This window comes from Drosophila mojavensis, unplaced genomic scaffold (assembly GCF_018153725.1).
Source record: "Drosophila mojavensis isolate 15081-1352.22 unplaced genomic scaffold, ASM1815372v1 contig_80, whole genome shotgun sequence".
Lineage (NCBI taxonomy): Eukaryota > Metazoa > Arthropoda > Insecta > Diptera > Drosophilidae > Drosophila > Drosophila mojavensis.
The window spans coordinates 14,735,765-14,757,333 of NW_025318906.1; the positions used below are offsets into that span (position 1 = coordinate 14,735,765).

The 21,569-nt window shown below is 36.1% G+C and overlaps 5 protein-coding genes across 10 annotated transcripts; 3 read left to right on the forward strand and 2 right to left on the reverse strand.

Moving 5' to 3' along the window:
* Positions 1-226: 226 nt before the first annotated feature.
* Positions 227-3,114, forward strand: LOC116804163. 2 transcript variants are annotated; one of them, XM_032730565.2, is made up of 4 exons: positions 227-456; positions 694-921; positions 981-2,714; positions 2,778-3,114. In XM_032730565.2, exons 1-4 carry the CDS (start codon positions 401-403, stop codon positions 3,055-3,057), a joined length of 2,298 nt encoding a protein of 765 aa, XP_032586456.2. In that variant the 5' UTR covers positions 227-400; the 3' UTR covers positions 3,058-3,114. The 2 variants fall into 2 exon arrangements, with proteins under 2 accessions (XP_032586456.2, XP_032586457.2); XM_032730566.2 differs by having other exon boundaries at positions 2,781-3,114.
* Positions 3,115-3,727: 613 nt separating this feature from the next.
* LOC6579939 lies at positions 3,728-8,246 on the forward strand. The gene is made up of 6 exons (XM_032729877.2): positions 3,728-4,217; positions 4,994-5,132; positions 5,192-5,726; positions 5,924-6,816; positions 7,068-7,285; positions 7,397-8,246. The coding sequence occupies exons 1-6, from the start codon at positions 4,036-4,038 to the stop codon at positions 7,671-7,673; spliced, it is 2,244 nt and encodes a 747-aa protein (XP_032585768.1). The 5' UTR covers positions 3,728-4,035; the 3' UTR covers positions 7,674-8,246.
* A 49-nt stretch (positions 8,247-8,295) lies between these two features.
* Positions 8,296-21,557, reverse strand: LOC6579940 (protein Wnt-5). Of its 5 annotated transcripts, none has more exons than XM_015164002.3 (10): positions 21,443-21,557; positions 18,210-18,646; positions 10,918-12,499; positions 10,771-10,855; positions 10,525-10,705; positions 9,733-10,198; positions 9,486-9,665; positions 9,095-9,197; positions 8,708-8,875; positions 8,296-8,626 (listed from the first exon to the last, which is right to left on the reverse strand). In XM_015164002.3, exons 2-10 carry the CDS (start codon positions 18,323-18,325, stop codon positions 8,439-8,441), a joined length of 3,069 nt encoding a protein of 1,022 aa, XP_015019488.1. In that variant the 5' UTR covers positions 18,326-18,646; positions 21,443-21,557; the 3' UTR covers positions 8,296-8,438. The 5 variants fall into 5 exon arrangements, with proteins under 5 accessions (XP_015019488.1, XP_032585767.1, XP_032585766.1 ...); XM_032729876.2 differs by having other exon boundaries at positions 21,434-21,557; XM_032729875.2 differs by having other exon boundaries at positions 21,262-21,557.
* On the forward strand, positions 12,887-14,091 carry LOC6579941. Its single transcript, XM_002005778.4, has one exon. The coding sequence runs from the start codon at positions 13,370-13,372 to the stop codon at positions 13,934-13,936; it is 567 nt and encodes a 188-aa protein (XP_002005814.4). The 5' UTR covers positions 12,887-13,369; the 3' UTR covers positions 13,937-14,091.
* On the reverse strand, positions 14,146-16,755 carry LOC6579942 (probable salivary secreted peptide). Its single transcript, XM_002005779.4, has 2 exons — positions 16,283-16,755; positions 14,146-14,355 (listed from the first exon to the last, which is right to left on the reverse strand). The coding sequence occupies exons 1-2, from the start codon at positions 16,463-16,465 to the stop codon at positions 14,179-14,181; spliced, it is 360 nt and encodes a 119-aa protein (XP_002005815.1). The 5' UTR covers positions 16,466-16,755; the 3' UTR covers positions 14,146-14,178.
* Positions 21,558-21,569: the final 12 nt, after the last annotated feature.

Genomic DNA, 21,569 nt, shown 5'->3' on the forward strand with positions numbered 1-21,569 from the left:
CCACTTGAACTCTGACTTTTCAAGTTTCCAGAACTAATCGCTGTGCTAAAAAAACCCACATTAAAATCATCTTTACACCTACTATATATAGAATAATTAGTTAATCAGTCACAAATTATTTATGCTGATATAGAATAGACATACTTATATATAATATTTGTTGTTATCAAAACAATAATATTATTGATTGGTCATATGAATAAGTATTTTCATTATCAACCCATACATATGCATATATACTAATATATCTAGTTTATGTGAACGATAAGCCGAAAGGCAAATGCAAATGCTGTGTTGTCAATATTGTATTAATCAGTTTGGGTTTGGCTTGACAGCCGCGTTAAAGTTCTTTAGCTGCTTTGCCAAAAAAAAAAAATAAATTAAATTAAATAAAACGCAGATGGAACCAAATTCTATGGAGAATAAAAATAGCATCACAGATTGCGATGCATTGCGGTAAATCTTTAACAATTAGTTATAAATATATCTTGATCTACCTAATTTAATTTTGAAGAATGTAATTAATTCTTGTAAATTAATATGTATAGGAGTTGAATGAATAAAACTTACTTATGACAGTTAATAGAATTAATTACAGATTTAGTAAGAACCCATATATTATAAATCATCCAGATATACAGTTGTATACATTCTCATTTTCATGATTTCCTCAAATTACAATTTTACTTTCAGCTCCAAAAAATCAAAACGCAAAAATGTGGAACATCTAAGCACGAAAATATTATCGCGACTTTTATTGACTCTATGCATGGGGCTATTAATAATAGCGTTAATTATATATATTGTATTTCGGCTAAAAAGCGAGTGTAGTCCGGCTGAAGATGTCCACAACATGGAAGCTGCCTTGGGTCGTTTTATAGAAGAGAGCAATGAGCTAGATTCATCAGCTGAACTCCTTGGGTGAAATGATATATTAATTATATAAATTAAAAATAGTATTAAACAATTACTACTTACAGACTCATTACAGGTGGGCCAGAAGGCGGAGGCTGCTATGAGGACACCTGTCGCATCGAGTGCTCGCAAAATGTAGATCTTTATGCCGATGCAGCTGCCGTCATGAGTGGAAGCGAATGTGAAGTGATTACCTCGCTGATCGTAACGAATCAAAGTCAGAACTATATAGCCGACAATTGGATTGATTCGAATGCGACAGTGCTGCGTATAGCGCTGATCAAAAGTGAATTGACAAAGATCAAGAGCGGAGCATTCGATGCGCCAATGTTTTCGAAGGTGCTGCACATGATTTGGCTGGACCTGAAGCTGAATGAAGTGAGCAATGGAGCCCTGTTGGGCCTCTACTCGTTGAAGAAGTTTGAGATCGACTTCAAAGTGCCCAACATTCAGTTGGCTCTGCTGCAGCCCGTTCAGCTGACGTTGACCCACTTGAGAATGAATTGCGGCATCAATTTCAAGAGTGGCTCGAATATTTTCGAGAATATCTATTTGGGCAAATTGCTGCACCTGGACTTGAGCTACAACAACTTTAGTGGCCCACTGACCAAGAACATCTTCATCGCCACTCCGAATGTTACCTATCTATATCTGAAATACTGTCAGATAACGGCAATCGAAGATTCGGCCTTTGAGCACATTGCACAAAAGCTGATTTTAGTCGACCTGAAGCATAATTTGTTGACGCATTTCAATGCGGATTCGCTGGGTCTGGGTAAAAATCTACGACTATTCGATGTCGAGCCGAATAACTGGAACTGCACTTGTCAGCTACGGTCTATGATCGAGTTCTATAACAAAAGGAAAAGTTATTTTATAAGTGCTCCCTACTGTCGCATGCCATTGAAACTGTATGGCAAAAACTTTGATGAGCTCACTACCAAAGAACTGGGCTGTGATACATCAGACGATGACACTGACAAGGTTACCGACCCAATAGATCAGACCCCAACAGATTATGATGGCAAAGCATCAAACGATAATAATAATAATAATGAGGCAAAACCAACAATTCCTTATGGTGCGATACTTCAGTTCAGCTGCTCGAAGCCTATCGCTATAACAGAGAGCGAGGATTCGATTGAAGATCGCCAGAAGCGATATGTAACTAATGATAGTCCAAAAAACTCCGAATTTTCGGCATTTGAACACTTTGTTTTTGAACCACCCACCTATGATCTAGATTTGGAAATATTGGAAAATTACACTGTGCGCGCCTCGATAGATGGATATGATGTATCCTCTAGACTTAACATTATCTGGTTTACCGAACACGAAAATACCGAAACATATTTCGATCCCACACCATCGTCAAGGGACTATAATTGTATGCTCTACGAAGATCCCTATTTGGTTACCGATCCGCTGAGGCAGAATCACACCTACACCTTTTGCATGATGGCGGAGAACCAGGTGGTTGTATCTCCGCTCTTCTGCCAGCCCCTGCATATCCCGCTGCCCCTTGTTCACAATGAAATGGATGACGTCATTGAGGTTGAGACCGATAAACAGTTTACGATTGGAATGCTTTGCCTAATATTTTTCATGTCGATTGTATTCGGAGCTGTATTTGCTTATCTGGGCATCAAGTCCTTTCCCAATCTACTAGAGGGCTCCAAGAATGTTGTCGTCATCAAGGAATCGGATAAAACTTGTTTCGTCTCAACTATAACCGAATCGAAATATATGAAAACCTCGTTCAAAAAGGACAAGTGCTCATTTCGAACTGGCGCTGAAAAGTAAGTTTGCTACATTCATGCCTAAGAAATATGTTGATAATATTATATATTACTTCACTCAAGCAGGACATCTGATGTATTCACCGAGCCAAGTGACATTAAGGTACCCAACTCGGCCAGCGTGAGTTCGTCCTCCACATGTTTTGATGAATGCTTCACTAGCATTAGTAATGCACAGGCCATGGAATATGAGATGCCGATGAAATTCAATGAAAGCCGTAAACTTAGTGAGGGTGTCGACAGACCCAACACGCCACCACCATTGCCCAAGCGCAATTCCAAAAATTCCCTAACCATGGATCTGCAACCCTTATCGTGTGAAAAGTTTGCAAAACAAATTTGAATGCGGTACAGTTAGCAGGGATTTCAAAAATATATATATGCATATACATACCTATTATGAAAGTATGTTTATATATACAGAAAATATACATATTTAAATATATATAAATGAATATATCAAAATAAATGTATAAATAATATTTAAAAATCAAAATATTTTTTAAATATAAATAAAAATAAATTTCAAATATGAAAATATACATATGTATAACATATATATTTTATATTCTATATAGCTATCTATATATTTTTTGAGCCAAGAACTATCTGGAATTTTGTCAACTTTTTGTTAACTAGGTTTCTAGGCTTGACGCCTTCAAATGTATTTGCTGTGCCAACGTTTTCCAATCCTCGAAGTTATTGAAACTGTTTTCTTAAAGATTTAAATCGAAATTATGTAAATTAAATATGATTTTGTTATATTTATATAAAATGTATATAATAATAATTAATTCTATATTAATTATAATATTAATTTTATATATGTATCAACAACTTCAGTTAGTTAATAAAAAATGAAACAGCTCTCACTATGCCTATGTATTGAATCACCCAAACACCTGAACAATACCTACAACAAATTCGGTAGCTTCGTGGAGTACATTATGTATCTATGTTAGTTTAGATTTTTCTGTTTTGTTTTCTCAGTAAAACCCAGACGGGTGATTTTGCTATCAATTCGGCTGTCATATTAATGGATCAGAAAATCAATACACCTGTAGCTGATATCGCCTCGTGGAGTACACGAACTACTTAAATATGTGATAGGAATATTGTTATGGCATTAGCGCTGGCATTATCGAGTATTTAGTATTCAGTTAACCATTGGCGCTCGCGACTAAAACTAGTTCGAATAGCTTGCTCATGAAACACTATACAAATAAAACGTATACCTTTCTATTCGAGTCGCCATATAGCCCCAATATTTGGCTAAATACTACAGGAAACAATCTCAGCTCGATCCATCAAGTTCTCTGTTATGCTTATGCTGGGGCTCTGTCAATCGAAAACCTTGATCATATTCTACCTATTCCATGTCTGGGCTAACTTCTCGACACTTGCCCAGGAAATTCACTATATTCAGCAGCCGCAATCGAAAAATGGTAATTTATATATACATCACACAATCAACAAGTACAAGGAAGTTTTACAAAATATCAGGTACCGTATAAAAATATAATAATAATCTATATAACCAGAATTATTGATTGATTTTATGCACTGCAGCAATTGGATAGGGTATATAGCGGATATAATTGGTTCAATTGGCCTATGTAATGCTAATATGTGAGCATTAATCATAAATAACATTTGATTGAAAACTTTCTATTTATTTAGTTGTGTCTTAATCCGATTCCTCAGCATTGCAGAAATTACCATAGATAGATCTATTTGAATGAGAATTATAAATACGTATATATATGAATACTTTTCGGATTTGCATGAATAGAGCAGCATTACACTTTAGAAGAGCAAAAAAGATATAATCAAAGTCTAAAACGGAAATCTAGAAACGATTTACAATATTGTTTTATAATAATGTATTCCTATAACAGGGTATTTGTTAGTCTAGGACTCTCTTATGTGCCCTAATCTTCAAATGTGATAAAATGATAAATGATTTTATGATGTGGCACGCATCGTGCACATATAACTAGATTTATTTTGATAACATTTTATTGTATTTTGTTTATGCTGTTCGAAAAATGCGCAAAATTGGAAGCACTTTTTATATGGATTTTTGCAACGTTTATCATGAGAAGTGAAACCCGTTGAAACGGCGTAATTAACTATTGATGGATTTGTTATAGAGCAAGGCATAATCGGAATACAATATGATAACTGTATTTTTTTTTAAATATATTTTTTGATACTTTTATTATGTGTATTATAATCCGTTCAATATAACATCTAATATATCTATATATTTCTTTCAGTTTTTTTCTGGATCATTCGGAGATCATAGATTATTTGCCGCCAAGATGCATCCAAGTTCAGTGCAGACTTATTTGCTCCAGCGGGCGGCAGGAAGATATTGCGGATGATATATCGGAAGCTTTATCGAATTCAAATAATGTAAGTGGAGCTCATTAATCACCTTTCCATAATATCAGCCGAATCAAATTGTTTTCTAGAACCTTTCGTGTGATATCATTGACGAGTTGTATCTGTACAACTATGAATTTGTTAATGATTTATTGCCAGTCGGATTCTTGTCCACATACACTAACAAGATCAAAATGATATATTTGGGCATCTCAAATATAAAATACATTCAGAGCGGAGCCTTCGGTGGTGGCATATTCTATCATATCATGCTCGAGGAACTTCAACTGGAGCAATTAAATAAGGAAGTTTTGACCAACATCTCATCAGATCTGAAGGAAATTACAATCATTCAACATAATGGGAATTTGGATAGTATATATCCCGATTTCTTGGACAATGTGGTATTCCAAATTGAGTACCTTACGCTGGAGGTTGGCATCGATTGTATACACAATGTAACAGGCATTGGACACAATCTAGGTGCCCTCGTCCATGCAGACTTCAGCCACAACAACTTTGCCGATAAACTACTTGAAGACACGTTCAAGAAACTAACCATGGTCGAGCGACTCATTCTGTCCCACTCGAATATCCTGTATTTGCCCAGCTATATATTTCAAGGTAAAAACCAAACTTTGTTTTCTATATGCCTTGAGATATTTTTAATGGTATTACGAATTTTCTATTCGAGGATTAATAAAATACGTTTTTAACTGATTCATAACTGATTCCTTTTGCATCAACCAAAAAAAAAAATTCGCAATACCTTTTTAACAAACCTTTATTCCATTAATAAACTCATTTTCTTCCCTATGCAGGCATGAAATACTTGCAATTATTGGACATATCACACAATAAACTTATTACAATATCAAAAACAATATTCGGTATACAAAAGATTTCGACTAATTTAAAAATTTACGCTAACAACAATAACTGGCACTGCGATTGCCAACTGAAGCAGGAAATGGACGAGATCTTTGTTCATCAAAACTACAAATATGATATAATTTGTGCCTCGCCAGATAAGTTTGTAAACTATACGGTATTCGATGAACGTATATGTGAAGATGATTCTGGTAATACCGCACCTCCGCCAATGATTACAACAACGACGACCACGAGACCAACAACAACAACAACTTTATTGTGGACAACTACTTCTACTAAAACTACCAGGACGACGACTACGACAAGTACTAAGACAATGACAGAGGCGAATTCCAAGTCGACAACTTTGAGGACTACTCCTACTCCAACCACAACAACCGAGTACAACTTCCTGCCATCAATCTCAACAGCCTCAACTATTAATCCCAGCGAGCTCGTGCCCATGAAGTGTTCGGCTAGCACGAATAATGTCAAATGGCCGCAAATAGACTTCATTCCCACATACTTTGGCGGAGTCACTGTGAAAATTACCGTGGAGCAGAGCGACAGTCAGAGCTCTGTTGGTGCCTTTTGGTTCTCGAAGACAACGAAGGAATACTACATGATGGAGATGCTGCCAGATGAGTTCGGTCTGGGCTGCTATTTCACCATTCCTATGCAAACGATTGTCACAAACCTCGCACCAAATGCAGCGTACACCTTCTGCCTGGTCGTGGATGGCCACAACACCGTCTCGCCTTTCAGCTGCAAGTCCGTGAAGGTTGGAAGCAATCTGAATACATACTATAATTCCTGGTCGCCAAAAAGGATGCTGGCCAAGGTGAGTGAATCAGAAATGATATTTTATATTTACCTATATCCCTTATTAATATTTTTAAATACCAGGATGATTAAAAAATGGAGGAAAATATTCAGTATAGTATTATCTTTGGCTTTTTAATGAATTAAGCAAAACTTAAATATTTATATATATTATTGATCGATCGATTGATTTTATATATCATATATCTGCTAGAGCTTAAATCTCTACTACTTTTTCATTTACCTAATAATATTTTCCATTTATTACAGGGTATTTCTTTAATGGTGCTCGGCGTCGTTGTTTTCATGTTAATTGGCATTATGTCCATGTATTTGGTGTTGAAGAAGAAACCAGGTTGGCTAAAGGGCAGCAAACGCATCGTCAAGCCCAAACATAACTCGGACGAAATAATCGTCTTACCCCGCTCAAAAGCAGCTCAGAAATTCCATTATAAGGAAAAGTCTATGACACAATGCAGCCAACATAGGTAAGAAATGTGTTACTCTTTCAGTACAGGGTATCCTAAAGTCGTTGCTTGCTTGCCAATTATTTCATGACAATTCCTTTGCTTCCATATCTATTATATCTACTTACACAGGCTCTGCTCATTTTTACCGCGGCGCAACTCAATGGAGAGCGTGGCCAGCAGCGACAGCTATATAAATCAAAATGTTTACGAAGTTATTCCGACATATATAACATTTGATAAAATACCGCAAGTCGATGCACCCGCCCAGCCCTCACCACAAGTATTCAACAATTACGAGAGTTGCTCAGCCCTGCCTCATAGAGAGAGTGTGAGATATGCGCAGATTTCGCCGCGAACAAAGCGCATTTCCAGTGATCCATTGCCCTCGCTTCCCATTGAATTATGATGGGCCCGAAAGCTCTTGTGACAATATCTATATGCTAGACAAGTATACCTTGCAAATAATAAAATCTACCTTACCGGGATATACATATAATATATGAAAACAATTTGTCTTTGTCTACAAATTATCTAAAAGACGCTCTGCTTGACATTTGCCTGATCTAAAGGAGATGTTATCTAGTTAATACGAAAGATTCTAGCCTTTCACATGCTCAACTCCGCTCGCTCAGCACAGTTCTATATACATACCATTGCGACAATTCTATATTGATAGAAATACACTGGCTAAAAATGCTTCGAAATTATATGTATGTATATAATAAAAATATAATCTCAAATGTTAAGCTACATACATATGTACATATACAGAGATCCAAAAATAAGCCACAAATAAGGATACAGCATCATTTCAAAATAAAATCAGTTCCTGAAATTTTTCCAATTTAATGTTTTTTTTTTTTTTTTTTTTTTTTTTTTTTTTTTCATAATCATAAAAATTTCGAATTGTTTACCTTGCTAATTTGTTTAATCTATAGTTTTTTCGTGTATACAGTACAACATATATACGCTAATCGAACCTTATGGTATAACCTTCTTGATTATAAATTGAGTGGCTAAGAAAAAAATCCATTAGGCAACAGACATGTTACTTATATAATTTAATAAATAATATTCTAAATCGATATATATATATATATAAATATGTTTAAATTTATGTTTATGTGAATCGTGATCATATGGACATTTTCTGTGCTGCCTATAGTAAAACCTATTTACAAGTGTGCTCCTCGAGTACTTTTGTACATACATCGCATTTAACCTGGCAGCACCAGTGGAATTTGCAGTTGCAGCGCTCACGAACAATAATATTTTTGGTGTTGTACCCTCGGCCACAGCAGAGTATACCGCAACCATCCAGACCCGATGACGACTTATTGCAGACGCGACCGTGCGTGCCTAAACAAAAAGGGAAAATAAAATAATCCATTAGATTTGAATATACTATAATATAATTGTAAATGATAATCGATTGCTTACCTGACCATTGCAAGAGACGATTTGTTCGGCACCAGTCGGGGCTCTCATCTAAATAAATTAAATCATGTGCAGTGGGAACCTTAAATTCGCTGTTTTTAACCTGAAGACGTCCGCGTTTATTCAGCTTCACTTCTGTAGCCTCTTCATATTTCTCACGCAAATAATCACCTAAAATAAGTTTGTAAAATAAAATAAATTAGTAAAAGTATTTAACCAAACTTAGTAAAATAACTAAAGCGAGGCCAAATACTGGCATTGCTGAATGGATTCAACTCTTGGTTTTTAATAAATAAGTAGGGCTGAATATATTTTTTGCCTTCGCCTTCCCTTACTCATTTTTAATCATAAAAACCCTTTATTATATTATTACGTTTATATTGAACTTACCAATTTCTCTTATGGAAGATAACTGCTGCCAACACGTAATCAAACTGCAAGACCCGGAGACTCCGTGGCATTTGCAAGTAATGCGTGTTTTTTTAATCACCGCCTAATTCAATGAAAGAGAGAAGAAAATATATATTAGTATTGTATAATATTAAGCACGATTTATAAATGGGAAACGTATTATATACTCAAATAAATTCTTTATTGACCAATCTCGATTGCTTGATGCCCACATCTGATCTCATCTGATCTGATCTGCATTCAAATACAGAACAGTAACTATATAACTTTTTCCAAACCCGTTTCATGACTTTTCAAGACATTCTACTCTAACCCTGAGGCCAGACCCATTCATAGTAAAATATTCCCCCTAACTACATGCTACACTTACCCTGCGGCCAGCTTCATTATTATGTAAATTCATTAGACTTCGAGCCTTATTGTTAATGTTGGGCAGCATGGGCGCATCTGCACTAACAGCACGCTGGTTTTTGCGCTTGCGTTTACGCCTCTTGCTGTTCGCCTCTCCGAGGAAAAGTTTCGAGTTTAGAATTTCCCGATTAATTTTTTCCTGTTTTAAATTAAGTATATTCATTATTAATAGCAATAATAATTTGTGTAGCAAGCCCATTTCTTACCTGTAATTCAAGCATTTCTGTTTCCTTTAATTTGGAATTCAGAATTTCTTTTGTAATTCGTTCCTGAAGCTCCAATAAATCATCAGGGTTAATGCGCGACTCTGCCCCACCTCCCTCAGCGTCTGCGGCTTCGTATTCTTGTTTGGGCGGTGCAAGCGATGACGACGACAAAGGTGGACGTGTTGTTGGTGTTTTATCCACCGGCTGATCTTTCATTTTGTTGTTGGCTTTGGGCTGCACCTCATATAGAACGGATGTCGTTGAGTTACTCTCTGCCGCAGTTTTGTTGGTCGTCTTTGGATCTGTCACATTAAAATCGGACTTTCCAGCATCCTTTGTACCATTCGTTTCAATTTGCTTGCGCTTTTGTTGCGACTGGTGCGTGCCACGACGCTCGGGGTTGCCAGCACCGCGAGTGCCGCGACGCGTTTCCTTCTCACGTACATCAATAAAATCTGTTGCAAATCTAACGATATAAGAAGAGGAAATATTTCATGATTACTTTATGTTTTCTGTATTTATTCTTATCGATTTTTATGCATATTATAGTTTTTGAGACTGCCTTAAGAACAGACGGACATGGCTAGCTTGACTCTGATAACTATCCAAATCAGGAATATATACATATATATCTCATGATGTCCGAATATCTACTTCTGCCTCTTGCGTACATTGGCACAAAAACTAACTAGGTTATAATAGCCATTCACATTAACCATACTAACTTTTATGCCTATAATCCTATCGACATGATTATAATCATATAGGCTATGCAATGAAATTCATACTCACTTGTATGCATACTCGAGATTGTCGCCGCAGCCACCCCAGGTCCAGTCGTCGTGCAGCTGTTTGGGCCGCGAGCCCCGCGAACAACCGCACGAAGTCAACTGGCCATCGCGACAGGCGCGAGCTATAAAACTGGTCACAGTCGCTGCAGCCAGCGCATGGATGAAGGCCATTTCTGGTGATCCTGAAATGCAAATATAATATTCTATTTATATATCTATATACCTATTTATATACACTGTATTTTACCTAAGCCAGTCATGGGTCCAAACACAGAAACATCTTCTGTGGTGCTGCAATTCCAACGTCGATTTTTAAATTGAAATTGGCATTCCTGGGAATATGAAGAAATATTTAAATATTGTATTTCGAAACGTAGCTCTCTAATTGACTTACCTGTATAGCTGCACGCGCTCCCCGACTGATCGCCGGCATAACGCTCGTGTGCAAGGCGCAGAGCTTCTTCTGGCCATATGTAAGGCCTTCAACTGTGTAACAGTTGTCAGGATTTAAGTCTATAGTTTCTGAATAAGCCGGGGGGGCTGGTGTGGTATCATTGTCTTGCTCCTTCGGCACCATCATGCCGAACTGATGCATATTGGCGAGCATAAACTCGCGATCGTTGGTGACTCCCGCAGAAGTCATTATGATGTCATGGGCAAAGAAATTGCCAGCCGGTGAGGGCTTCTCAATTGAGATTGGAGCCTGATCTGCTTGAGTGCCACTGGCGTAGCGCCGTTTGTGCTGTGAGCGTGCGACACGCGACAGAATCTGCAGCTCCGACGCATCGTCTGTTTGAGGCGAGCCGGGATGGATTTTAAATGAATCGGGTATTTCAATGGACACAGCGAAGCGCTTGGTATTATTTAACGTTTGTACGACCGGCTCATAGTGGGGCCGCATAAATTCGGCTTGGCCGCGAAACCATTCGTCGCGCTCACGCTGTCGCTGCTGCTCCTCGCGCTGGCGCTGACGCACACACTTGGGAGAGTCGGGATTACGCAAGCACACGGGACGCTTGGTAGTTCGCTTCGATGTTGTATCCACCGGAGAGGGCGTGGTTGTTATGGGTATGCTTTTCGCTGTAGTCGTCTGCTCCTCACTGAGCAGATGCACCTGGGGCACAGTATCGAAACTGCCACGCTCCTTGCTGCGATCCATGGTGCCACCATCACCGCCAATCGTATGGAAGAAACTGTTTGCCTCATCCTCGTTGTGATAGTAGCCACCGAACGGCTTCTGCCCCGGTGTGTGTGCTCCCTGAGGTACTTTGCGTGTGGGCGGAGCTATGGGAGCGGCATACTGGAGTATCGGTCGCTGGGGCCGCTTGGCACTCGCGGACGATCCCGTTGACTGCTTTGCCTTCTCCTTCTGTAGGCTTGGGAACTTCACAAACTTGGACTCAAAGTTGGTGTCACTCTTCGTCATGTTGTGCAGGAAGAGTATGTGTTTCTTCAGATCATCAATATTTGATGTCGGATCGGGTGTCGTTGTTGTGCTCGTTTGAGCTGTCGTGCTGCGACGTCGCGTGGCCATAGCCAAAGCAGAACGCGTCGGCATTGTGCTGGCAGCCACGGACGCTCGGTTCGGGGCAGTCCAACGCTCTGGCGAGCCATTTTTCAGTGCCATGGGCACAATGAACTTGCGGTCCTCGTCCGTTAGACTGGCCGGTAGACCGTTCTCATCGGTATCCTCGTCGAGCAGAATGATCTGCTTTTGGTCCATCTCCTCCTGAATCGGATGCACGCGCCGAGCCTGAGCGCTGGGCGTGTCCAGTCTTTTGGTCAGATCGGCCTTCACATAGCCAGTCACCGAATCGCGCAGATCCACCGGCTTTATGAACGTACCCAGCTTGCGCAAGCCCTCCTGGTGCATGTAGGCCTGTTCATCTTTGGTGATATTTAGTGGGATGCTCGTATTTGCCAGCACCTCTTCATGCGGGCCGAATTCAATGAATGGCGACCGTAATCCCAGACAGCTGCAACGTGGAAAAAGAAGTTCTTAAATGTTGCTGTTTATAATTGATGAGAAACTACTAATACGATATCATACCTCCTGTACCGCATTTTAGGATATTTCTCTTGATAAAAGGATTCTATTGTATATTTAGACTATGAAGACTTAACAGGCTTAAATTAGAAGTTTGTTCTTCAAGAGGTAGAGGTCCTTTGCAGCTAATATTTCACTTATCACACTCTTTGCAAAGAGGTTAAACCAAAGGATATAAGAGTTCCTTAGGTTTCATTACCAATTCATGTTATATAGTATATTTACAACTGATTCTCTTCATATTTTCTATTCATATTTTATTTAAATCAAAAATGTGCATAAGAATTAAATTTTGTATTCAAAAGTAGACTTGTTGAAATTCTTGTAGACTTTTATACAGGCATTTTACAAATTTCTAATAAGTCTTAAATATTTTGATAATCATAATCACAAGACATTCATATATATTGTATAATAGCATCGACATTGATTATCTAATTTTTATTGAGAAAAACTCTTTTGTTTTCGGAAACTATTTTCAGTTAACGGTTTATCAAACTCACTAATTTTAAAAGTCAAATTTGGACAAGGCAAATTCGTACATTCAAAGAGATATCTATAGATCAATATCAATGAATATCATATATGTATGATTTTGTTTTTTTGACTTTGTAATCTAGCATTGCTGGTGTTTGCTTAATATGGAACGAAAACAAATTAATTTTCCCTTCAGAAACATAGTTTTCGTTTTTAATAAACGGGTTTTTCAAGTTATTTTATGTATGGTTGAGACATCAGGCCGAAGAACAGTTACAGCTGTTTCAACATCTTGGGGAATCATGTAATCTATGCGGTCTGTATGTCTGTCTGTTATCTATGGATAGGCATGCCAATGCAGCCGATGATGCCATTACCTTCGAAGGTGCTGTCAAAGTTTAATTATCAAACTAGGCCACGTGTTTGCAGCGATTTCTCGTTCGAAAGTCGTTGTATAAAAGTGAGGGAAAACACCAGACGGAGCATCAGTTCAATTCGTACTTTAAAGCCAAATACAATGAAGATCAGTCTTGCATTCATACTTGTCGCAGCCGCCTGCGTCTGCACGACCCATGCACTGGGCGGCACCAGCAGCGAAGGATTCGACTATGTCTGGGGTGCTAAGGTAGCAGCCAGCCAGCTGATCGCCCGCGAGGTCGTCTACAGAAGCAAGACTCTGCTCGGGACCACAACAAAGACATACACGCTCACACAGGACCCGACTGCGCCAAAAACCATCCAGTACATAGCCATTACAAATCTGAAACGGATGCGAGGCGCCACAGCTGAAATCACGTCCGGCGGTGTGGGCTCCCAATCAGTCACAATCAAATTCACTTCGGCCCGTGGCGGCGCCATCAAGTCTCAGGTGGAAATTTGGGGTGCATAAGAATCGCTTAAAATAATGTCACCTAATGTATCTAGTATTTATTTGTGTCAATTAATCAATCAATTCAATGTATAACTTGTCAATGCATTGCGCTCGATTAGTGAATTTATATGAAATATATCAAGTTTTTTAACACCTATTGAAAACTATGTGAGTATTACTATAAAATCCAATAATATTTTTACAAATAATTCTTAATACACTTCATATATTTTATTATAAAAATGTTGTTGATTTGTTATTTATTTGCCATAAATTTCAACACGAAATATTAAGCCATAATTATACTGCGATTGTAGTTTGATGTTCACAAAGTTAAAACCAGGGCCTCCAGAATAAATCGTAGCATGGCCTCCCGTGTTGTTTGTCACCTGGTCGAACGCTCGTATTCCCGTTATGATGCGCCCATTACCAATTCCCTAAATTGTGTGGGAAACCGAAATATTTATTGTTTTCCTTTTTGATTTGTCATTCATTTCATTTAAGCGTACTTTCTTTTTACAAGCGATTTATTTACAGGATTTACGTGCGTGCATACGATTAGTTTCTGAATATGTACAAAGGATGGATGTATAGCCATTTGAAATGTAAGGATATTGCAAATAGTTAGCTTGTGGCTTATTTTTTGTTGTACATTAATTTGTACATTTTATATTTACAGTAAAAAGTTTTTAATTTCTTTTACAATGAAATTGAATATTAAAGAATATTTTTTCATGTATTATATACATTTTAAATTTCTCATTTATTTTCTATTTATTAGATATTTATTTGCCATTTAACTTCTCACATTTTCATGGCTTTGAACTATTTCCTTGAATAGTTTGCGATTTTTTTTTTTTTTTTGGCAATGATTTCATATTTTATTAATTTTTTTTTTTTTACGATTCATAAATTTTATGAATATTTGTTTATGTTAAATACAATTAGATTGATATAAGCTGAATGAATAAATGATTTGAGTTAGATGTATGAATGGTAGGAATTAATCAAATAGATAACTTTACAGTTCCATTAACACTCTCGATATATGTAATAACAACGGCAAATTGAAGTGCGTGGGCGAGATTTGAAGAAATTTCCCTTGATTTTGTGTCATCATTAATGCAATTAACACATTTAATTGGCAGCTTCAGATTTATTGCTTATATGTGGGACGCAAGCTAATGAATACCTATTCGATTATCCAACTGTGGAGGATAGCGTTTTAAAGTGTCACGAAACAAACCCATTGGGGACACACCTTTTAGAAAATGCTGAGCATGTTATCTCTTGCAACATTTGCATATTTAAGATTTTAGTTTCAAGTGAATATAAAACGCACTTTTTTAAGTTTTGTACTTAGAGAAGATACCTATATATATTAATTATAACTATTATATATGAATCCGCATACAAAATCTATATCCAATTTAAACTTTGAAGTATATACATGCATATATCCCTATCACTATAGTACTCTGCTCTGATAGTCCACCCATTCGATGCTTCTTCGCACACATACTTGCACACTCACACGCACACATAAGCACGTGCTTCGTTTACTGCGCACTTTACAAGCGCAGCCGCTGCGTAAAAACTGCGTTTATAAGATTTACTATGGCAGATTTCTTTATTAACGACTTTTATGATGCACGCTCTTCAATATTTTAAATAAGAGAAGTTTCCAAAATCCAAAGTCTTTGAAAAATCATCAGGAAATTTTAGGAATTTTATATTATATATACAAGACTTTGTATACGCATAGATAATTTTGGTTTAATCTATTCTATCTATTCATGGTAGGATATATCCGTTAGGCCCGCAGTAGACCTAGCTATTTACTTTTATCAATTTATTAACTTTTATCATATATTTTTAAATATTTTAGATTTTACATCAATCGCATTAAAATATAAGTTTATTTATTTACAAGAACTTTCGGACTAAACTCAAGCACTATTGAAATTTAATTATTGTACGCAGCTCTCTCCGATTTACAGTTCTCTTTCTATATATAAAAAACTAAACTAAACAGGAAATGCGAATATATATAAATTGCTATATACAGTTAGTCTATACATTTTCACATTTATTTCAAACTTATTTCCAATTAAATGGTTCAATTTGCCAGAACACATAGCAAACTTGTCAAACTGTTGGCCGAATTGCAAATTGAAATCGGGGTTATCAACATATGTTCGAATTCACAAAAAGAATATAGCAAACAGAGACAAGTGGCATGTGTTTATACACTGAGAGAAATCCATGTCTGATTGGGCGGGAAAATGAATGAATGAGTGAACGGCATGCGACTCGAGTTTAATTAACACTAGTGAATTCTTGAGATAATTTATCACTGCTCACATTTGTCGGATATTTGATTTCGTGCTCGACATATTTTTCTGGCGACGAGGTGTAGACGACGTTTTCGGCATGCAACAATTGCGCCGAATTGGAAATATTGCCCCATGTGCTGGATACGGAGAGCACAGGTGCCACGCAATATAACACCAAGAGGAAACACGGAACAACAACACTGACAAACATTTCCAGTTCAAGGTTCTCTAGGTTCTATATATATATATATATAATTTGATAAGTGATCTCTGGGATCGAATTGAAAGTGATGCTCGTTGCTCGCTGTTAACTAAATTTAATTAGTTAAGCTTCCAGTTGATTCGAATGTTATCAGCTTTACTAGTTGTTGTTGTTGTAGTAGGTGCATATATATTATAGAAATAGAGCTTTCGATTTTTGTTATATGCTCAGTCAGTTGGTACAACCGCTCTCGATAAGTATATATTCTCAACTAATTCATGGCTCTGAAACGAGAGTTTTTTTCCCCAAATGATGGCACTCGAAAATAGCTACAGCCTCATAGATTATATACATATATATGTATATATTAAATATACTCAACATGGTGAGTCAAAGATTGAGGCAGTTATACTTAAAATGCTTATCAATACGACGAGTGCGTCAGCGATCCGGAATATAATAGAAAAAAAAAAAATACAATAAAATATGCTAGTAAATCGGTCTATGGCATGCCGGAAGTGGAGTGCCCTTGAGAGCTCAGAAAGTCCATTGCAATTTCTATGCTTGAATGGAATGCTTAACTATCCTCAAAGTACACTTGAAGAAAGTGCGTATTTAATCTACAGATTACTGACCCTCTATAATGTATATAGATTGGTAGCATATGTAGCTACAGCCAAAACAATATAGACATGCCTCCCATCCTCCCTCCCTCCCTCTCTCTCACCCTCTCTCTGTATCTCTCTCCCTTTTGTAGGCTCTCAATTCATACAGCTCTGGTTTAATCTAAATCGAAATTTGTCGTTGCAAACAGCGAACAACTCGAATATGGGGGATTTTTTTAGTCTGTGACCAATTTTAAAAATATTACAAAAATATATTGAATTTATGAAAGAATTAAACAAATGATATCAGGTAAAGAGTTTGGAATTCCAGTTAAATATTAATATATAGTTATATTTATTTTGAGCACACCTCGTATAAATAAATCATCTACATACATGTATGTAAATATTTCTAAGATTCCACAACATTTGAATAGGAATTCCTATAAATTGCGTTGCCGTCTCAAGGGAAGAGCTAATTCATTTTTTAAGTCAAGTGCTAGACTTAGAGATAATAAAATGCGAATTCGCACAACAAACTTTGGTCAGACTTTGCACAAAAAAATACTACGAAAGCCACTATTCATTATTTGGTTAATAAACAGCAAATTGTGCGAATTTATAGAACAACAAATCGTCAGAGAGATAACGCGACACTATAAAATATAAATATAAACATCTCTTGAATAAAATATTCAAACTATTTTTAACGAGAATTATTTGCTCGATGTACGATGCCAATAGGATTACGAGAATAGTGTGCAGTCTAATTTGATATGGCTTGTGACATACGGAAATTATATTAGTAAATTCTTATTAGAATTACATAGAAGAATGCGTGTTTAAGCAAAGGTGCTCTACGATATGGATATTGGATATTGGAATATGCTTGTTATATATGATATAATATTTAATTTGATCGTATAAATATTTATAGTTAAGTACTATAAGACACAACACACAACATTCTATTCGCTGCAGCCTTATTAATTAATTATCCTAACTCCTAATGAAAATTTGAATAGACAATACACCGTTTGATGACTGCAATATTCAGCTGCATATACACATATGTATGTATGTATGTATGTGTGATGTATGTACATATTTTATATATTTCCTATACAGATATATTGTTGAATACTTACATCCATGTTGGAGCGCCTTGCAAGCCAGAGACGGCATCCAGACCTGTCACAGACAGCAGCACAAAAGTCATGATAATTGCCCACAGAAGAAACTGTTTCCTCTCTATGACTGACATCTTTTTGTGTTGCAATCAAATTTACTGATAATTGAATTACAACAAATATTGACAGTTCTTCTTCTTCTTCTTCTTCTTGGTTGTCCACTGATCCCGTTATTCAATGTTATTGAAATTATATGGCGAATTCTTGTATTATAGATGTCAGTAATGGATCATTAATTTGATTGGTTTTAAACATTTTCAGATTTCTTTTATTATTGCTTTAAAACGTTTAGATTTAGCATTGCTTCGTTCCTAATGATTGGACAATAATCGCATCTCTCCTTTTCCATTAATGCTTGCTCTCTTTCAGTTCGCGCCACTTACAATCGAAGGCATCTGAAAAGAGAAAAACATTATTAGTTTTTAGCTTTTAATTTCTTTTTTTTTATATATATTATATTATATTAATTTTAGTTTTTTTTTTTTATATATTAATATTAAATGAATATCATTTGTAATATTGTTTTTATTTGATTTTCAAAAAAGATATATTATTAAATTAAAACTTTCGTTCTAGTCCTCTCTAGTTCTTTCTACTGCGCAAGCTTTTGTCGCCATTCGCCTTCCTCACTGCATCCTTATTGGAGAAAGAGTTGAATCTCGATTGCGCAACAAGCTGAGCTCACTGTAGCAATAGTTATTCATTTCCATCGATTAATTTTCCGCAGCAATATCGATAAGCAACAAGAGGAAAATCATATCTATCGCTTTCCTTATTTATGCATCGTATTACTAAATAGCCGTGAACCTCAATGGCTAATGCAGGTTAAGAGAAAGCGACGGCTACAAATCTCTGTTATCAGACCAACTTAATGTATAGTAAGAATGTGCTTTCTAATCTATTCTGTCTGCTCCCAGATTCTCTGAGTAAAAACTAAATGTATATGAAATGTACAAGTCTTAGTCTGTCTATTTACATGAATTAGTCTGTCTATTTACATGAATTGTAGGTCAGATATGAATTAGTCTCGTCACATTGTCGTTTAGGTATGCAAAGATATAAACTGATGTATTTAACTCCGATTCTACGTTTAAAATTGCAGCTATCTTAGAGTTGAACGACTTAACTTATGTCGTAGGCTTTGTTGATTGAAAACTCTAAATATACTGTTACTGACTGTCGAGCGTTTAAATTGGTAGTGGGCTTAAATTGTAGAGCGCATTTTATAAGAAAGAATGTGGATTGACTGAGGCAGATGTAATTCAATTTCATTTTAATTTAGACAAATCAGAAGTTTAACATTAAAAATGTAATAGAAAATTCAAATATTTATAAAAAGTATTTAGACTAATATATTAACAATAAAAAAAAAATTCAAATTTATTATTGAAATTAATATTATTATTAAATGAAATTAATATTAAAAAATTAAAATTAAAATAATAATATAAAAAAATGATAAATTATAAATATTACATGTATATTTAAAAAAATAATTGCCAAATAAAATAAACCGAATTTTAATTTAAAAACAAATCGATTATTATTTCGAAAGGAAATCGACTAGCGATAAATTCAAATAAGCTAATGCATGGCGCAGCAATGACTTAAATGCTATAATTCTTTCAGCTTCATTGTGGCTTAGATTAATGTATATTGGCATATGTATAGGTACACACAGACAGGTAGAAAGATACTATATGCCCAAAGACCGCACAGATGCTTCCGTCTACCTGTGACGCACATTCGCACAAAATCAAAAAGATTCCTTTTGTAACACTAATTTTCAATTAGTACCGGTAAATACATACATACATAGAGTAAATTGCCTGCTCCTTTCTACTTTTGCCGCCACAGAGGTGGATAGGAGCCCAATTATATATTATATATGTATGTACAGTATACGTATATATGCATGTATTACATCCCGGTGGCTATTACACACAGACACACACACACAAAGAGACTTTAACAATACAGAGACATGCGTATATGTGCATGCATCTAATCAATTTTCCACAAATACATATGTATAAATTTTTTTGGTATATATTACCATAAATCTGGTCAAACTGCCCTGAATGTATGTAGGTATGAACTTAGCTATTTGTATGTAAATTTTTACGATAAAATCCTTTCATTTTCAGATCGATGTGGTCACGGTTATTTTCATAATTAAATGCAATGGAAACACACACCCTTCTTTAAAAAACAGACGAACACACACACACACATACATACATACATACACATACACACATGCATATAAACACGCATGCATACATTCATTGTGGTAACAAATTGTACGCATGTACATATATCTAGCTGTATGTCTGCCCGTCTGTCTGTCTGTATGTATACGTTTTGTTACCATAATTTGTAATTGGTCGCTGCAAGCATCAACTGCTGCTGCTGCTACTTTTGCTGCTGCTGCTGTATGATTTGCTTGACACACATGCCTGACATACAACTGTATATACTACTCTTATATTTTAAGTATGTTTGAGTGCTAAACACTCTCCGATGGCGCTGCTCCAGATATCTGAAGAAATTACACACACTCAAATACACTTGTGTACGTGCCTGTATCTGTGTGTGTGTGTATATTAACTAACAGTGCGACTTGTTTACGGTAGGAAAAGATGCGTGCTTGCTCATGTATACACGCATACGCATGAGTAAATGTAAATGTATATGTGTGTATGCATTCATGTATATAAAACCGTTCTTGAGCTGTCTGAGAAAGTGGTAAACATACAAATGTATGTTTCAGTATACATATACATACATACATACCACACATACGCATGTACCTTTCGTAGCATAAAATTGGCTTTGTTTATACATGCATATGTATGTATGCATGTGTGTATCCGAATACTCAAAAAAATTGAGCTCACTTAGCATTTTACACTCATTCAATTTGTTTGTATGCCCACTTTGTTTATATGTACCAACATACATATATTTTGTTTATGTGACATCTCTATGTATGCATGTATTTATGTACCTTACGATTTGTTTATATGTATAGTTGCATACGACACTGGTGGCACAATAGTATCAATTAATTACGCACAAACTTATATGTATGCACACGCATCTATAAATGCATGAATGTATTTAATTTAAGTGACACAAATTCATCATTTATGTTGCGCTAATATGTATGTAAAACTCACGAAACGTACAGAAACGCGTCCAAAAGAAATAAAGAAGCGCGCTGAGTTTTACTATGAACGGAAAATTGTAAATAACTGCAGAACTTGTTTGCCATTGAAGTCTTTCGTGGTGAGTTGTAAATAACTGAATAATAAC